Below are 18,875 nucleotides of genomic sequence, written 5' to 3' on the forward strand. Positions count from 1 at the left end.
ATTGTGTGTGTGTGTGTGTGTGTGTGTGTGTGTGTGTATGCGTGTGCGTGTGTGTGTATAATATTTCCTTTATCGATTTCTGGTTTTGGACACCTAGGTTAGTTCCATAACTTAGCTATTGTGCATAGTGCTGCAATAAACATAAATGTGTAAGTATCCGTGCAATATGTTGACTTGGAGTCCTTTGGGGAAATTCCCAGGAGTGAGAAAGTGAGTCATATGGAGGATGGATTTTTAGCTTCTTGAGAAACTTCCATACTGATTTCCATAGTGACTAAACTAGTGTACATTCTCACCAGCAGGGTTTAAGGGTTCCCTTTTGTCCACACCCTCACCAGCATTTGTTATTTTTTAAATTTACTTATTATTTTTATTTTATATATATAAGTATATTGCCTGCATGTATATAAGTGTACCCATGTCATGCAGTGCACATGGTGGTCAGAAGATCCCCTGGAACTGGAGTTTAGGATGGTTGTTAGCCACCATGTAGGTGCTAGAAACCAAACCCAGGTCCTCTGCAAGGACAGACAATGCACTTAACCACTGAGTCATCTCTCCAGCCCCCAGTTGTTTTCTCAATGATTAACATTGTGACTGAGGTAAGATGCAATTTCATTGTAGTTTCAATTTTCACTTCTCTAATGGCTAGTGAGGTTGAAGAATTCTTAGGTTTATTAATCATTTGTCTTTCATCTTTTGAGAACTGTTTATTCATATCATTAGCCCATTTATTTATTTGGGTTGTTTGGTGTCCAGTTGTTTAGTTTTCTGAGTTCTTTGTATATTCTAGATATTAATTCTCTATCATATGTTTTCCTAGTAAAGACTTTCTCCCATTCTGTAGGCTCTCCTCACTTGATTAACTGTTTCCTTTGTGTGCAGAAGCTTGCTTAATTTCACAAGGTCTCACTTGTCAGTGATTACCATTATTTCCTTAACAACTGGAGTTCTGTTCAAAAAGTCTTTACCTGTGCCTCGGTCTTAAAATGTTTCCCTACCTTTTCTCTAACAATCTTAGAGTTCCAGGTCTTTATATAATGGATTTTGCCTTTTAATTCAAACTGCTATTCCGCATCTTTTTATTGGTGAGTGAGGGATATTTACATTTAAGTTTCTTAATTATTAAGAGAAGTTTGCTAATTCCTGTAAATTTGTTCATTGCTTTTCTGATTGGTTGGATTATTGTTTGCTCTAGTTGACAGGATTCAAAATCATCAATGAACCTCATGGCAGCTAGGTGGCACCACAGGTTGATCTACCACCCTCTGACCTCAGGCTCAGGGCTATCATACCCTACAGGGATTCTCAGTTAATAAGGTCTATTCCCAGGTACCAAGGGCAGAGCTACTCTTCCCTAGATACTTCAGTGGCCAGGCAGAGCCTCCTGATGCCTTCCTCACCTTTCATCTTGTTAATATGTGGCCCATACAGTCTTCTGGCCTCCGTGGGCATCACACAACATGGGTGCACTTACACACATGCAGGCAATACACTCATACACATTTTTTTTAAGTAACAGCATCAATTGCACTCCACCTTTTTATTAATTTTTTTTTGTCTTTTTGAAACAGGGTCTTTCTGTAACCCCAACTGGTCTGAATGCACTATATAGACCAGGCTGGTCTCAAACTCACAAACTGACTGCCTCTGCCTCCCCAAGAGCTGGGATTAGAGGGGTGTGCCACCACGCCCAGCTTTAAAATTTCTTGTGTGTGTGTGTGTGTGTGTGTGTGTGTGTGTGTGTGTGTTATAATACATGAATTAAAGCACATATGTGGAGGTCAGAAGACAATTTTGTGTAGTCACTTCTTTCCTCCTTTACTTGGGCTCTAGGTCTCAAATGCAGGTCACCAGGGTTGCATGTCAAGTGCCTTTACCCACTGAGCCATCTCACCAGCCCCTCCACCATATTTTCTGAGGCAGGGTCTCTCACTGAACTTGCTGCTATGTCCAGATTTCTACAATGATGTTGGACATCTGAACTTAGGTCCTCATTCTTGTGTAGCAAGGACTCTACCTACTGAGATATCTCCCCAGTTCCTTGTGTTAAAAAAAAATTTTTTTTTTGGTCTTTTTGAGACAGGGTCTCCCTGTAGCCCTAGCTGTCCTGGAACTCATTATGTAGACCAGGCTAGCCGTGAACTCACAGAGATCCACCTGCCTCTGCCTCCCGAGTGCTGGGACTAAAGGTGTGCACCACCACGCCTGACCCTTGTGTTAATTTTTTAAAGATTCATTTTTTAATTTGTGAGGAGAGAGAGAGAGAGAGAGAGAGAGAGAGAGAGAGAGAGAGAGAAAGTTTGTGAAGGTACCAATGGCGCTCAGATCCCCTGTAGTTGGAGTTACAGGAGGTCCTGAGCTGCCTGATGTGGATGCTGGAAACTAAACTCATGTCCTCTGGAAGAGCAGGAAAAGCTCTTAATTGCTAAGCCATCTCTTTGGACCCTCATGTTAAATATTAAAAGCAACATTGCTTCTCCTAACAGGTAGCTATCAGATATGAAATGGGGATAATTCTATTCCTTAGTAAAGGCCCAGGAGCATCCTACTCTTTGACCAGATCTTTCCTCAGAAGCAGCCCAGGGACATGCCAACACTGAGTCAAGCTAACACGGGCTGCTAACAGGAGTTGGCCAGAGTTAACAGCTCTCCTTTCTGACACAGAGCTACTAAGAAGGAGGGTCTCGTGGAAGACTTCAAAAAGTATCAAAAGCAGAAAGGAATAATAGGCCAAAAGCCACTAAGCAACCTGACACAGGCTGAACTAGTCATTTTCTCCTCTTAGTTTCTTCTTTTATAAAGTTGACATTTGAGTCTCATGGTTTTCAAACCTCAATTTGAGTTTTTTCCATCTCTTGGGAAGAGGGTATTCTTCATACAATCATTACCATGAATAGACCCAAAAGGAACAAAATAGGGGCCACGAATTCCACTGCCTTTAGAGACCAGTCAGTAGTATACGGGAACACAGCCATGGGTAGAGACTTAAGCCAACACTCTATTAAGGACAGCACACCCCAGCTAAAGGGGGTGGATGCTATTCAATGCCACATAGTTTTTGCCATGAGGAAAGAGCTTGCGATTTTTAAAGGAAAAAAAGGTCTGCTTATTGCTATATAGTCTGCTATGTAGTCTGTTTATTGCTATATCTTGACAGGTTTTTTGTTGTTTTGGATTTTTTTTAAGAAGTTCTATGTCAATACAAGTGCATAGGCACACACTTATAATTCCAGTACTCAGGAGGTAGAGACAGGAGGATCACTTCAAGTTAGAATCCAACCTAGTCTACACAGTGAGTTCCAGACCCTCCAGGGCTATACAGTTAGACCCTGTTTCAAAAATAACAAAACAAAAATCTGTGTACCAAATAAAATAGATCTGTAGTCATATTTATAATTTATAGCCCCTGATGCAGAGGATACTATGACATAAAGGTTCATTCTTTATAACTGGGCATCTCCAGTAGGTTAGTCATTGGTTACCTCCTCAACTTAAGATAGTTTTCCTTTTATGGAAATTTTAAGAAAAACTGGAAAAGCAACTCAGGTTCACAGACCTGCTGACTTACCCCAAAAAGCTGTGCCTCTTCTCCAGTCTGAGACTAATGCCCATGGCCCCTTCCTGGGCTCCTGTCTACAGCTCCAAGCTCAGGAAGATGCTAGAGCTCAAAAACACAAGCCACTCCAGCTCTTCACACATCATCTCCTCCCCCATTTCAAAGCTGACAGTAGCCCCTAAGATAACCCTGACCCAGCAGGTAGCATGTGTGATGAGACTCTAGTCTCTAGTCTCATCTAGTGATGCACTGAGACTCTAATGTCTACCACAGATAGGGACAGTTATAGCAGTTCAACTCACTGCCTCTGGACCTGGGCCCCAGTTATCAGGTGGAAGGACATGTGGTCACTAATAAGGCTAGAGCATGTGAACAGTCAATTGGATCCACTTCCCGATCCTAACTTGCTTTGCTTGGTTGCTGTTCAACAAAGCAGGAGAACTTCAATTGATGGGTTTCTTTTTTGACTGCAGCTTTGAGAAAGAAAACATTCTCAGGTCTTTTATCAAGCACATTTATTCTTTAAAGTGAGAAGCTTATAAGGGATAGCTAAAGACAGTGAAATATTTACAGCAGAGAACTTATGGATGATAGGCAAACCTCAAATACTGTCATAGCAGAGTTACTCCAATGATGCTTTTCCAGCATGGCAGATCACACATGTTCAAATTCACTGCATTTTCTTAACACCTCTCAAAGGACATGCACGATGACAACAGCAAAGATTCCAGGACTTCCATTCTCAAAATGTCACAGGATGGATTTATGCCACACAAAACAATTCACATCCAAAATAATTCATATCCATTTTTTAAAGAAAAAACAAAGTATTTGACTTGAAATTAAAAGAGTAAGACAAAAGTAGGCACAAGATACATTGCTATTTTTATGTGCAAGGTATTGGATTCTTGCATTGAGACTCTAGTTGTCAGTCACCACTTCAAACATCACATTGAAAAAGTGTGGCAGAAAGATGAGTCACCTTCAATATGAAGGATGTGAGTTGCAAACACTGACAACGCTCCCAAAGACAACAGTATTTTGGGAGGAATGCCAGCAAGTCGACCTTCATATAAGGCCAGAAACTCATGAGTTATTAGATAACTGGGTTAAACAGATACAGTGTTCTGGTTTAATCAAGGCACTGAAAAAGAGCTATCTTTGACATGACATGGAGTCCCTACATGTTGTTAGTCATTGGTGACAGCATGACTGATGTCAGGCAGCATTCTATACCAAGAACCCAAGAATGATGTCTTGATTACAACATCACTTATGTATTAAGACTGCAAAGCTAGATTTGCTTATACATTCCCCCAAAGCAGGATTTTTGATAGAACATTATTTAAATGCAAAAGATTCACTTAAGATCTTTATGTTGTCATTGTTGTTAGTTTATGTTGTCATTGTTGTTAGTTTGAGACAGTTTCATGTAGCCCAAGCTGGCCTCAATCTTTTCTTATGTACCCAAGGATGACCTTGAAATTCTGATCCTCCTGCCTCTACCTCCCAAGTACTGGGATTCCTGGCATATGCTACTATGCCCAGTTTTACAGTGCTGGGCATTGAATTCAGGGCTTCAAGCCTGCTAGGCAAGTACACCCTACCAACCAAGCTAGCCCTCAAGATCTTGATTCTTCAGAACTATAGTTCATCTTCCCCGAATATCATCCAACACCCTTTAAGTTTATTTTTCTATGCCAGAATACATAGAATAGATCTCTTTCCCCTCTTTATTTCCTCAGGAGAAAATTGTGCAATCAACTTTGAAGCACAAAATAACCTACGCTTTCCCACCAATGGTTAAGTATCAGACCTCCTGCTCCTCTGACTCGAGCTTCAGAACCCTCAGTGTATACCTTTCACACATTCCTCACACCTTTACCACAGCTTTCTTTCACCATCAATTGCCCTTCAACTTTTCCTTATCCTGGGTAAAAGCTAGTGAACTGAGAGGGAAGGAAGAAGGGAACTAAGAATGGATTACCTTTATGAAAAATAGTTCCCAGACTGTTATTTGTTCCTCCAAAACAAGACTGGGTAGCATCACCCATATCAACCCCAACACTAAATTCTCAAGTGGCTATATTTTCTATAGCCAGGCCCCAACAGCTCACACCTAAACCTACTGATGGAAGGTAACAAAGACTTCCTAATGTTGAGCAATATAGACCTAAAATCCCATGAGGATTAGGAGAGAACAAGACCAGTCAGTAGATTGCCTAATTCATCGATAGGAGGCCAAGTTCTCCATTCTCCCCCAGCTCTGCCACTCTGGGAAGAGCCCACTAGCCAGCCTTGGACTTCCAAAGACTGTCGATTCTAACTCGGTCTTAGGGGGCACCTGTTGGAATGCACGGTCTTGGGGTGCCATCTGTGTCTGCACCCCATCAGGTTTCCATTGCACATGGACAATTCTGTAATTCTGACCCTCGTTGTTGTCCCAGAAGACCTGCCCATTAGCATGGTAAGAAACACAGAACTCAATTTTCTCCTCAGTTGGAATAACAGGAGGTAAGTCGATGGCAAAGGAGAAAGTGTCACTGTCTGAGCTGCCATAAACATTCTTCATGTAGACACAGTCCACATCCGTGAAGGTTTTCCAGGTGTCGAAGGTGACACGGACCTGAACCCTCTTCTCAAAGCTCACATTTTTCACTTTGATTGTCCCACTCACTGTTCGCTCTTGCAAAGAGCAGTGCTCCAAGCATACAAAGTTCTTCTGAAAGCGGTTCCGGAAACTTAAGTAATCAGTAGAAGGCTGAGGGAAATCTAAAACCAAATTTTTCTCCTCGTGAAGTTTTAAGCCAGAGGAGATATCATCAAGGTCCAAGAGATCAAACTGGAGATCCCACGCAGGTTCCTCAGGGAGGTCAGAGAAGACATGGATAGCAGTGAGTGAGAGGCCCTTGGAGTCAGCAAACACCACCCTCTTCTTGGCTTGGTCGTGCGAGTGCTTCCATTCATTCTGTGACTTGGCTTGCTGCTTGAGATTGAGACATGATTTCAGAGGCTTCAGTTTATTCACAAAATTTCTTCGCTGGAAGTCATTGTAGGGACCCAGGAAACTCTTCAGAGGTGGTGAGTGAGCTAAGCAAAGCCTCATGGCCACATCTACTGGCATGACTGAACTTGTCAAAGGACGTGGATCCAACACCTGGATCATTCTGGAATGCAAAAGGAAGGGAGGGGTTATCACCTAGATCTGAAACTGCTGTCTGTCCCCTGATCCCAAATGAGAACACAGGATTTTTGTTCTGGCTAAGTTACAGCTAATGCTGTATTGAGAAGGTGCTGTCAGGGGGAAAAAAGACAACTGTCAGGTGATTGATCTGCATTCTCTATGTCCTTGACTAACTACTGAGCTACGTGTAACCTGCCTGAAAATCTCAGAATGGGGTTCAGTTTCCCCATTTGAGAAATAAAAGCGTTGGATCTGATGGTGCCTAACACAGCTCTAAGAATGGTTCTCTCTGTTCAAGACTAATGGTTCTTAAACCTCTCCTGGTCACTGCAACCTAGGGAATCTCTTTCTGTTTAAAAAAAAAATCAGATCTCAGCGGGGTGTGGTGGCACACACCTTTAATTCCAGCACTTGGGAGGCAGAGTCCAGCCTGGTCTACATAGTGAATTAAAGGCCAGCTGGGGCTACAGGAAGACCCTGTCTCAAAAAGACAAAAAAAAAAAAAAAAATCACATCTCTGGGACTTAGAACCACTTCAGCAGAGCTTTGTAGGCATGGGGTCAAGAGGGTAAATATATTCTTAAAGCTTCCCCAGTTCCTCCAGAAACATAGATCCACAACCTCTGCTTCTCTGGTTGTTATTTCTTATTTTTGCTCTTAAACTGGTTATGCTTCTCTAGAATTCTCTAGAAAAGTAATCCACTTAAAAAGAAACAAAAGTAGCAATTAACAAAATCTCATGCAGTTTAAGAGAAGTGGAAGTCAGAATTCTTTTGACTATCAAAGTTTTCCTCAGTTTTCATAAACAACTGAAATGCAAGCTGATAGCTTATGTACTTAAGGAAAAACTTTAAATAACATTTATCTCAGATGCCTGTGACAAGTCACATAAAAATGGAAAACCCGGCTGCCTGTGTGAGCTAATGGACATGTTCATTGTTCCACTATAACAACCATTTCACTGTATATGTATCTTGCAAACTGTTATATACCTTATATACACAAAATAAAATGTATTTTTTTAAAAAACTGATTACATGGCCAGGCGTGGTAGTGCACCCCTTTAATCCCAGAACAGGGAGGCAGAGGCAGGCGGATCTAGTGAGCTCAAGGCCAGCCTGGTCTACATAGTGAGTTCCAGGCCAGCTGTAGCTACAGGGAGACCCTGCCTCAAAAAACAAACAACAAAAAAAAAACTGATTACATGAAAATTGAACTGCTTTAGAAAAATATATTAGATGTATGCACTTATAAATGCTGGAAAACTTTACAGGGAAAACCCTAAAAAGTTAACAATTATCACTGCGTGACAGAATTAATCTACTCCCTTGTTCTTTGGTCCTCTCTACTGTTTTGGCAATGGGCATTTATAAGTAGGAAGACAATAAAGATATTTAATATTAAACCAAGAATCATCCATCAAGATATTTCTTTATCCCTCACTATAATTGAAAAGTTTAAAGAATTAGGATTTTCCTCCCAAATTTCAGCCTTATAAGAGACATGTGGGAATGGAGTTCATGACATGTTTCAGTCTGGTTTTTTGTTTGTTTGTTTGTTTGTTTGTCTTTTTTTTTTTTTTTTGAGACAGGGTCTCCCTGTAGTCCCAGCTGTCCTGGAATTCACTACATAGATCAGGCCGGCCTTGAACTCACAGAGATCCGCCTGCCTCTGCCTCCCAAGTGCCCGGCTTGGTTTTTATTTTTTTTTTAATTATTTATTCTTTGAGAAAGTTTCACACATGAAAACCATGTATTTTGATCATGTCATCTGGCTTTAATAATTCTCTTCAGAGCAGCACTAAAGCACGTAGGTCAGTGATCATTTCCACACAGTGGATCCTAAAGAATATTCACAAACGTTATTAGCACTTAAGTTTTTCTAGGAGACACAAACTTACAGCAAACAAAAGCTAACACTGTATTTGTATAGCAACAGTTAAGAGGCAGGATCTGAGGAAGGGAGAATTCTTCAGCTAAGTCACTTCTGGAGAAGCAATTAAATTGCATGAGGATGTTTTTGGTTGCTTGGCTGGCTTAGTTATTTGCTTGGTTTTGCGCTTCTTCATTTATAGAAAGTTTAGTATGTGGAATTTTAAGTCCCAGCCAATAACTAAAAATAACAGTTTGCTCAAACTGAGACCGTTTTCTATGGCAAACCGGGGTAAGGCAATTAGGCGAGAACGCATGAATGCAAAATTGCCCGGTAACTTTTGCCCCCCAGCCTAAATACCCAAACCCGCAATGTCAGAGTGCCGTCTCAGGTTACCAGAGTTCTTGGGACTTTTGAGCCCAAAGATAACAGTCGCAACAAGAGGGAACTCACACAAGGCAGAATAGGCTCTAAGAAACTGCACAAATTCCACCCCTTGAAGACCCGCGGGGCGCTAGAGGCAGCCATCAACTTGCCCTCTCCTGGGGTCTCCATCTGCAGAGAAGCCACAAAGGCCCCCCTGCGTCCCCACGGCTGCATGTTCCCCTCGGCTTGGGCGCAGATTTGCACTTAACCTACCTGGTGCAACTCATCCGGCCGAGAGACAGCGGCGACAAGACAGCCGCACCCGAGTTGGCCCAGTCGGCAGCCCAACACCAGGCGGATGCAGCGGTCGCGCTAGCCGACTGGGGAGCAGAGCCCAGCGGCCGCTTATCAGCGCCCAACCACGTGAACTTATCTTTTGGGCCAATCAGCGGGCCGCAGGCACGAGGGCGCGGCCAACCAGCTCTCCTGTCAGCCGAACGTGATCGCCGCGGGGCTGGATGTGCCCAGAGCGTGCTGGAGCTGGGGCCCGGGGACTCCGCGGCCCCAGGCACCGAGCCGAGTGCCTGGAACCGGCCGGACACGTAGCGCACTGGCAGAGAGCTAGCAGGGCCTCTCCCAGCCTCTCCCGGCCGCGCCCGCTCATCCCAGCCGGGGGGTGTGTTACTGTGGTTTGTGCCTAGTTGAATCTGAGCACAGAAAGTAGTGGCTCTACCCAGTGTATATGATATTTAAAGTGCTTATTTTGCTTATTGTTTTGCGTGCTCAAGCAGAAGATGACTGACTTTTTTTTTTTAACTGTGAATCCACAGATCGATCATGCAACCACTCAAAGGCAGTGACTGTCAGGAGTGACCTTCTCTAACAACTTAAGTAGGAAAATATGCAAGCCCATAAAACGAGGTGGTGCCATACAGCCCTTCCCTCCAGGACCTCAGGAGGATAGAGAATTCAAGCCCAGCCTGGACAACCAATCTAAGCAGGCCCTTAGTATGCTGATCTCTTCAATTTTTTTCCTTGAAAGAGAGAGCTATAGCATGAAATCAAATTACCATCCTCATTCACTTCGATTAGGGCTAATAGTGGACCCCAACTCCTTGACTGGGTTCTGACAGTGAGGTTTAAAAAAAAAATCAAAAACTCAGTTGTACAGTTACATATAAAATTGAATTTGTAAGTGAAGTATAAATTATGTTTGTAAAACATAATTCTGCTCTGCCTGGTTATTCAGCAGTCAGTTGGAATGTACAAAACTTCCTGTGTCCTTTAAATAACTGTTAAACAGAAGCGTTGTTAAAATGAAGAACAAAAAAGGTCTTATTGAATATCACCAAAGATGATACTTCGTGCCTGGGCTTTAATTTTGAAATGAACTGAGTAATGACCTGTCTTGTTGCTGCTCTCAAGTCTGCCAGAAGTAGCTAAAGGGTAACCTTTCAGTTTGACACTTACTACATACCCAAATCTGGGCACGTTCTAACCTCAGTTTCTTGGTGTGATGGAGATAGTAAATTTGTTTTGAGGAATAAACAAGATTGTGCAAATTAGCACCATGGCCAGCGTGAATATTTGATTCATCAGTATTCGTTTTTACTCCCTCACCCCAGGAAAGTTGGTACCTGAGCAAAGTAGGGATAAAGTCATTGTTTACTGAGCCTTGCCATGTGCCAAACACTTCTAAATATTTTGTTGTGTTACCTATTTAATTCTCACAGCATGCCAGGTCACTGGTCCCATCTTACAGAAAGGGAAACCACTTAGAGATCAAGAAACCTGTCCAGGACCTCAAAAGTAGAGCTGGGATTTGAACCTGCTGCCTGTTGCTAGGTTAATAACCACCACCTGCCCCATACTGACTTCCTTAAATTACTCATTAGAATGAGAGAGGTGAAGATACCTTGTGTATCCTTGGCATCAAACTCTATTTCAAAGTTAAGAAATCTAAATCCCAACAAATGTGAGCTGCCTGCCAGGGGGTTGGGTAGACCAGAACCAAAGTTAGACAGAGCCATGGGTAGGCGTTTCCTCTATCCATAATCACATATTGAGTTAAAGAGTGACTATTACCAGTTAAAGCTTTGAAAGAGCATAAAATAATAATTTAATTTGATCCCATTTGGGAGGGAAAGACGTGCGTGAATAAGAAATAGAATATGCTCTACCAACATGTTAGTGTTTATCTAGGGATAGTATCTGTGTACATGCTTAAATGTTTTCTTTTTGCTTCTCTGTAGCTTTTAATTTTTTTAAACAAGAACACAGAACACTCTTGTAATTAAGAAACACATTTGAAAAAAATTTTCAGGCTTTCAGATTCAACCCCCCCCCCCCATGCTGGGTGCCAAGAACCGTAAGGGAAGTTTTTGTGAGCTTAAACGGATTCCTCCCACCCACCTTCTGGAGTTAAGTTGTACATGGTCTATCGACTCTGCTCTCTCTCCTGCCCCCTGGTGTTGACTAACGCCATCAAAGTCACTCTGTTGCAATTTCAGGGAAAACAGCACTGAGAAGTCACCATAACCTCTAAGTTAAATGATCCAGACCTCTCCTTCAGGCTCCGTCCTGGTTTTTACTGCCCTTCATTATAGGATAAGGGGAACTGGAATGGAGTTCGTGTTTTTTAGTTAGAGATTTCGTCAATGAAGATGGAGAGGACCAGGAGCTGTGGAGAATTTTATTATTTGTGGGCTTTCTCCAAGTGTGGTTTGGCAGCATTCAGGCCTTGCTTTGTCTTACATATCTCAGCATAATAAGTCTATGGACTAGAGATCACTGAGCAGTGCAGGATTTCCAGCACCATTCCACAGTTACCAAGACTCACAAATCACAGCCCTTTTGACCTTGAAAAGGTTACAGCTTTCATTAGAAGCTCATTTTCTTTTTCTTCTTTTGTGTATGTGTGTGTGAAAGAGAGAGAGAGAAAGAGGCATGTGTGTGTACATATTCTTGTGTGTGTATGTGGGGATGCACATATGTGCATGTGCGTGTAAAAGGCAGCTGTCTTCTTCAATCTCCCTTCACCTTATTTTTTGATACAGGGTATCACTAAATCTGGAACTCACTGATTTGGCAAAATTAGCTGGCTAGTAAGGCCCAAAGATCCTCCTGTCTCCATCTCCCTACCTCTATGATTACAGGAAGGCACCACCACAATCAGATTTTTATGTGGATACCAGGGATCGAATTCAGGTCTTCATGCTTGCACAGCAGCACTTCACTAACCAAGCCATCTTCCCAGCCCTACCAATACATTTTCTAACACTTTGCCTTTTCTCAGTCACTGGTCAGCAAACTTGAGAATTTAACCTTATAGGCATTCATATAGAAATGTCAGTACTTGGGGTCAGGGAAATGGCTCAGTAAGTAAAAGCACTTGCCACAAACACCTGGAAATCTGAGAACACATGTAAAGATAGAAGGAAAGAAATTTGTCCTCTGACTGCCACACATGCATCATGGCACACACGTGCACACACATGCACCACACACACACACACACACACACATACACACCAATAATTTAGTTTTAATTAAAAGCATAGTTCACTACAGCTGGGACAAAATCCGTAACTTACCATAACTTACATTCCATCAGTGAGGTGGAGAACTATTGATATGGGTTAAAAGGAACAGAAATTCTTCATTTGAGAAGAAGTGTCCATTCATGTGCCTTGGTGAAAAGTAATCTCTCTCTTCATTGGTCACATTGGATGGAAACACCAACTTTGGGTGAATGAACATAATTTTAAAGCAACAATTAAAAATCTTTTCCATAGTACTTACTTAGGTCTAGGTGCTGTTTTATAGAAATTTGCAAATATTAAATTTTGTAGCCCCTATGAGAATCCAAAGCACATGAAATAGGAAGAACACAGTCTTTGTTCAGAATCTAGCAAGCCACACTTGTTCGGATGTAAGCACTGGTTCTGAATCCTTGAGGGGTCATCTTTCTCCATGCGTTTATTAGATTTTTGTCTTATCACCTACATTAATATTGTGCTTAGATGTCAAACAGCTAACAATTGAGTCTTTCATGTCTGAGGAAGAGCAAGTTTAAGGAAAAGAAGTATCTAATACTGAAATGGAAAAAAGATTTAATGTAAAACACACACAAAGACCTGGAGAGATGGCTCAGCAGTTAGGAGCACTGGCTGCTCTTGCAGAGGACCTGGGTTCAGTACTCAGCACCCACAAGGCAGCTAACAGCCATCCATAACTCCAGTTCCAGAGGATCTAACACCCTCTTCTAGCCTCCGCAGGCAATTGCACTACATGGGTACACTTACATACATGCATGCAAAACATTCATACACATAAAATAAAAACAAAGTACAATTTAAAAAGCACAAAAATCGTGTTATATTGACAATGAAATAAAGACATTTAATGTTTTTAAAAAGCCTTTATATTGAATAACATCTTCATCATGAGAAGAATTATATTAAGTGCAAATCCAAAATTCTAAAAGTTTAAAGTGTTGCTAAGTAAACTATGCTTGCGTCATTCAATTGAACTGAAGGATTTTCAAGTATAATTTTCACTACCTAAAATTTTTTGAGTTTTTATTTTATGTCCCACCTACAAAGTATGTCTCTAAGAGCAGAGAATCAGGATGCAGGTGTGAAGGCACTATTCTTATTAGCAATGGGGAGTGAAGTCCAGAACAGTGCCTGAGACAGATGAGGCATCCCAGGCAAGGTGAGGAGGTACAAGGAAAAAAATATAGAGAAAAAAAAAATATATATATATATATACTGAAATACACATGCATGCATGCATGCACACACGCACGCATGCGTGCACACATACTTTGATATTCTCAGCCTCTCTAGTAATCTGTTGGGAAGAAAGGTGGAGGTTAAAAGATGTAACCATACTAGGTTGGCTGAGTAACAAAAGGGTAGTGTGAACTTTAGATACATTTGTTCCAGGTCTTTCTAGACTTTAGAGAATGGAGAGGCCTTTGACTATCAAGATAACCAAAGAGGAAGAGAACATATTAAGTAATTAAAAGAACAATTTGGCTAAAGGTAAGAATTTTAGCTGGATGGTGTGCAGGGAGGCATTTGGGGGTGAGGTCAAAGGGAAAAGTATCCTAAAGCAACTTGTAGACACAACCTTCAAGATGAATGAACAATCCCTCCCCATTGCTCATTTCATTTTACAGCATTCAGGTGTCTAATTTTGTTCAAAATCAATCTAGGAGATTAGAAAAACTCGTGTTAGCTCATTGGCGATATGTGCCTGTAGTCTCAGCTACTTGGGAACTTAATTCTTAAAGAGATGGAGTCTCACTATGTCACCCAGGCTGGGCTGCAGTGGCTATTCATGGGGACAATCCTACTACTGGTGTTCAGCATGGACACCTGATGGACATAGCCCACCACAGCCCCAAGCAGTTCTCTGCCTCAGCTTCCCAAATAACTAAGACTACAGTCACACACCACCAATGAGCTAACATGAGTTTTCTAAATCTTCTGGATTATTTTGAACAAAATTAGACATCTGAGAGCTACAAAATGAAATGAGCAATGAAGGGAATAATAACCCTGGCTCTGGAAAGGGATCGTTCACTCCTCTCAAAGTTGCATCTGATTCTGGATGACGGCAAAGCCCTAGTAGTATGGCACAGGGTTCTAGCAAAGACCAACTGACAGCATTACAACACAGAAGTGGGGTATCCCATGGTGGGAACATGTAGATCAAAGAGCAGGTGCATGCAGAAGATTTAGAAAACTCGTGTTAGCTTGTTGGTGGTGGCACGAGACAGGGAGAGACCAGCTGCTTTGTGTTACAACCTGATCTGACAAGAACTAATCCATTCAATCAACTCAACCTGGTTCTAGAGCTCAGCATTAGTCCTTTCAGAGAGCAGTCATGACCCAGTCACCTCCCATCAGGTCCAATCTCTTAAAGATCTCACCACCTTGCAATGCCATTTGACATTGGGGAATAGGAGCTTTGCAGGGATATATGCAAACCACAGCAAGGGAATTCTCTGGGGGACTGTTGACCTGGTCCAACCCACTCTGGGCACTGTGATTTGGGTAATTTGGAGATTTTAGCTCATAACTTTGGAACAAGGGAAAAAATACTCTGTGGGAGTGGGATTCATTTCCTTCACTGATACAGCCATTGTTAAGTTGCCCGTGTTCCAGTTACTAACCCCCACCCCATGCTCATTTAAGCAAAACTGGAGATATCAGAATAAAATTGTGCTTTTAATAAAAGTTGCCTTGTCCTGCTCTGGTTGAGCCAGGCTGGCAGCAAGCAACATTCCCTCCCTCCCTGAGCCCAGAGAACGGTGCCCACCCAATACCTTTCTCCTGTGAGAGCCAGGAAGGGTTATGCTTGCCTGAACCACATGTAGGGGGAAAAAAAGACTAAAGATACTGAAAATCATGAAAAATTAAGGGACACAAGAGCCAACCTACAAGGAATCATCTCAAGCCAAAAGAGTGGCGGTTTGCCCATCGAAATGAGAAGGGTGTTAGCAATTGAAAACATTCAAGTTATGATGTCCTCAGTCCATGTTGAAGACTGAGCAATCATGAGTCCATACTAATAACAGATAACTAGACAAATGCGGGGGGGAGCTTCTGAAAGAATGCTAACTGTAGACTGCCAACCTCCATGAATTTAGCCCAGCATTAATCATCCATTTTCATCAGTAGCCCCAATAATAACCTTCATAGAGTTTCTTCCTTCTCCGGGATAACTGGGATAGCTCCAATCTGGGATTTCCTCCCTCTCACTTATCTATCATAAGCATGGACTGGTGAGTTTCTGTTTTTAAAACCATACTTTTAAAAACTGTTTAAAGTATTAGAACAAAAACTGAATCTACTAAGAAGTGGCCACATAGCTCCAGTTCCCTGCCTCTAAGAAGTTAGACAAACCCCTCCATGGTTGATTGGCTTCCTCTGTGCTGTATTTTGTCCTTTCTGTGTCTAAGCAGGTACACACGCCTTTAGCTTGGTCCCACATTTCATTAAATCTTCATGTCCTGTTCCATCACATTCTACTGATTTGCTTTAAATCTGAACAGCCCATGAAACACAACAGCTGTCTGTCTATCAAAGCCACTCTATTTACCAGGCTCACATTGTCCTATGTGTAGGCTCTCTGGTCTGTACACTGATGTCTGGACTCAGCTCTGAACTTTGGCAACAGGAAGAGTTTCAAGGCACCTTCAGCAAAAGGAATTCAATTTATTTATAAGGTACCTCAACACTTTATATATGACAAAACTAACTTCCTCCCCAGCCAGCTCCTGATTCCTACTTAGGTACAAAGGAAAGACATCACCCTACTCCCAATGCCAACCATGACTATTACTAAGCACTTGCTGTAAAAGATGTTCAGAACTTCTTTTCTTCTGAGCTAGAATGTAATGCTATCCCCCTTAACCATGGAGAGAAAAGCAGATCTGGTCTAGGCCAGAGAGCCTTGTGTCAGTCAAATCACTGTTTCTATCCAGCTGCTACATACCAAGGAAGTGGTGGAAAGTTCCAGCTTGGGGAAGACAAGCAATTTTCCAGATCCCACTGAGTCAACTATTTCCACTAAGGCTTTAATATTTTGCTTAAAGTATAGTAAATCTTCTAGAATGTCAACCAAAACTTTAAAAACACATCTCCAAGCCAACTTTCTCCAAGCTGTGTTTACTCTCCATTAAATAAGTATTCATTTTTTAAATGAGCAATTGTTAAACTTTAAATCACTTAGTAAAATTTAAAATTATTTAGAGCTACCAAGAGGGAGATAAGTGCTTCCAAATGCCCTCACTTCCCAAATCAAAGCAAATTCTCTCTTGCAGTCAAAAGTGATTACATTGAGCAAAGCAGTACTTGTTCTGACTTTCCTGTGTATATTATTGAGTTTTCATTTTAGAGTTTTAGATCTCAAACAATTATGATTGAAAACTACTTTTATTCTGGAAAAAAAATCAGAAAGAAGAAAATTCACATTATTAAGAACAAATTATGTATCCAGCACCACTAGGTTCTTTTACACATCTGATGACATCATTGCTGCCATAAAATAATGTGATTACAATGGAATGTTCATATTAGCTTATTTATTTATTTACTTACTTTTGTTTTTCTGAGACAGGGTCTCATGTGGGCTAGGCTGACTTTGAACTCACTACATAGCTAAGGAAGACCTTGAACTCCTGATCCTCCAATTTCTACCTCCCAAGTGCTGGGATTACATGCATATCCACTATACCAGGCTACACTGCTCATTTTAAATTAAATGGTATTACTCTTGGGTACATACCAAAGGACACTAAATCAACAACTCACACAGACACTATATATCCATGTTTATTGCTGCGCTAGTCACCTAGATGTCCATTAACAGATGAGATGGAGAAAATGTGGTATGCACACATAGTGAAATTTTTATAGCCATAAAAGAATATTAAATCATGACATATGCAGGAAAGTGGACAGAACTGGAAATCATTATGCAAAGTGAAATAAGCCGGACTCAGAAAGACAAACACAGCATATTTTTCCTCATGCGTGGAACCTAAATTTTGAATGATATATGTGTATGCATATGCATGCATTTATATATGTGCCTTTACAGGTCATGAAAGAAAGAGGATCATGAGAGGTGAAGAAGGGATCTTAAGGGAGGTGGGAAATGGAAAGGGTAATGAATCACTGGAGCAAGAAAGCAGAAAGGGGAACTAGCTAGAAGAAAAGAAAACAGCTGGGGGCAGTTGGAGAGAGGAAAGAATGAAAACAAAATATAATGACACGTAAAGATGTCATGATGGTGAAAAACAATGACCCTGACTCAGAGTAGTGAAAGCAAAGCAGTTTATTTTATGATCTTGCGAAGTCAGTATCAGCCTAGAATGGCAGGTGCTCTGAGTGCAAGGAACAAGCTTGAAACCTAACTTACAAGCAAGCCCCTTCCTCCCTTTCTTCATTCCTCAGTGATCAAGAAGGCACAATCTTACAAGTGCTCTAGGTCTTAAATTTCTCTCTTATGTTTGCCTTTTTCATAACAAAAACCATGTGTGGTTTCAGCTCCATGCTTTGCTTCCTGTTTATTTTAAAATTTATCAGATACATGACCTTGCAAACAAGTTTGGCTGTTAGTAATTTTTACTCTAGACTTCTAGTTTAGGTGGAGAAGTGTCATTGCAGCGGAATAGTTAGACAGGGACGTTGTTGGAAGCCCAGTGTTTTCTGTTTATTTATAGCTGGACCTAAACTGGCTAAAGGCATCTTTGAAAATGAACCAACAGATATCACTCCTGACAGTGATAAAACTCATTACTTTGTATGCTAACCTTAAAAATTAATTTTAAAGACAGAAATAAGTCAGAGTCCGAAAAATAAAATAACAGATAATATTAAGTTAAAAAGAAAAACAAGCCAGGTGTGATAGCCTTTAATCCCAGCACTTGGGAAGCAGAGGCAGGCACATCTCTGTGAGATCGAGGCCAGCCGGGTCTACATAGTGAATTTCAGATCAGCTGAGGTGCAGGGAAATCAAGAGAGAGAGAGAGAGAGAGAGAGAGAGAGAGAGAGAGAGAGACTATTGCTTCAAACAGGGCAAAAGCTGATTCGCTATCACTTTTGCTTGTCTTGCTTCCACCCCTCTCCACCCCCAAATTCAAAGTTTGGCTACTATTTACTGAACAAGTCTTCTCCATGGTTGATATTGGAAGAGATGATTATTTTGCAAAGTACAAACAGAAATGCAAGATTCGATTGGTAATGATCACGGGGCAGCCCTTGAGCAATAGCATTGTACGTGTTACTAGGCCTTTCAGAGTTACAAATGTTCTTACAAACTTTATTCCACTTGCTATCTTTTTTTTTTTTTTTTTTTTTTTTTTTTTTTTTTTTG

General features: G+C 41.3%; 1 protein-coding gene across 1 annotated transcript; it reads right to left on the reverse strand.

Annotated features, from left to right (window-relative positions):
* Positions 1-4,057: 4,057 nt before the first annotated feature.
* Positions 4,058-9,398, reverse strand: Ppp1r3c (protein phosphatase 1 regulatory subunit 3C). Its single transcript, XM_008849600.3, has 2 exons — positions 9,255-9,398; positions 4,058-6,726 (listed from the first exon to the last, which is right to left on the reverse strand). Exons 1-2 carry the CDS (start codon positions 9,266-9,268, stop codon positions 5,787-5,789), a joined length of 954 nt encoding a protein of 317 aa, XP_008847822.1. The 5' UTR covers positions 9,269-9,398; the 3' UTR covers positions 4,058-5,786.
* Positions 9,399-18,875: the final 9,477 nt, after the last annotated feature.

The sequence above is a fragment of the Nannospalax galili genome, unplaced genomic scaffold (genome assembly GCF_000622305.1).
Source record: "Nannospalax galili isolate Female #2095 unplaced genomic scaffold, S.galili_v1.0 scaffold384, whole genome shotgun sequence".
NCBI classification, from domain to species: domain Eukaryota; kingdom Metazoa; phylum Chordata; class Mammalia; order Rodentia; family Spalacidae; genus Nannospalax; species Nannospalax galili.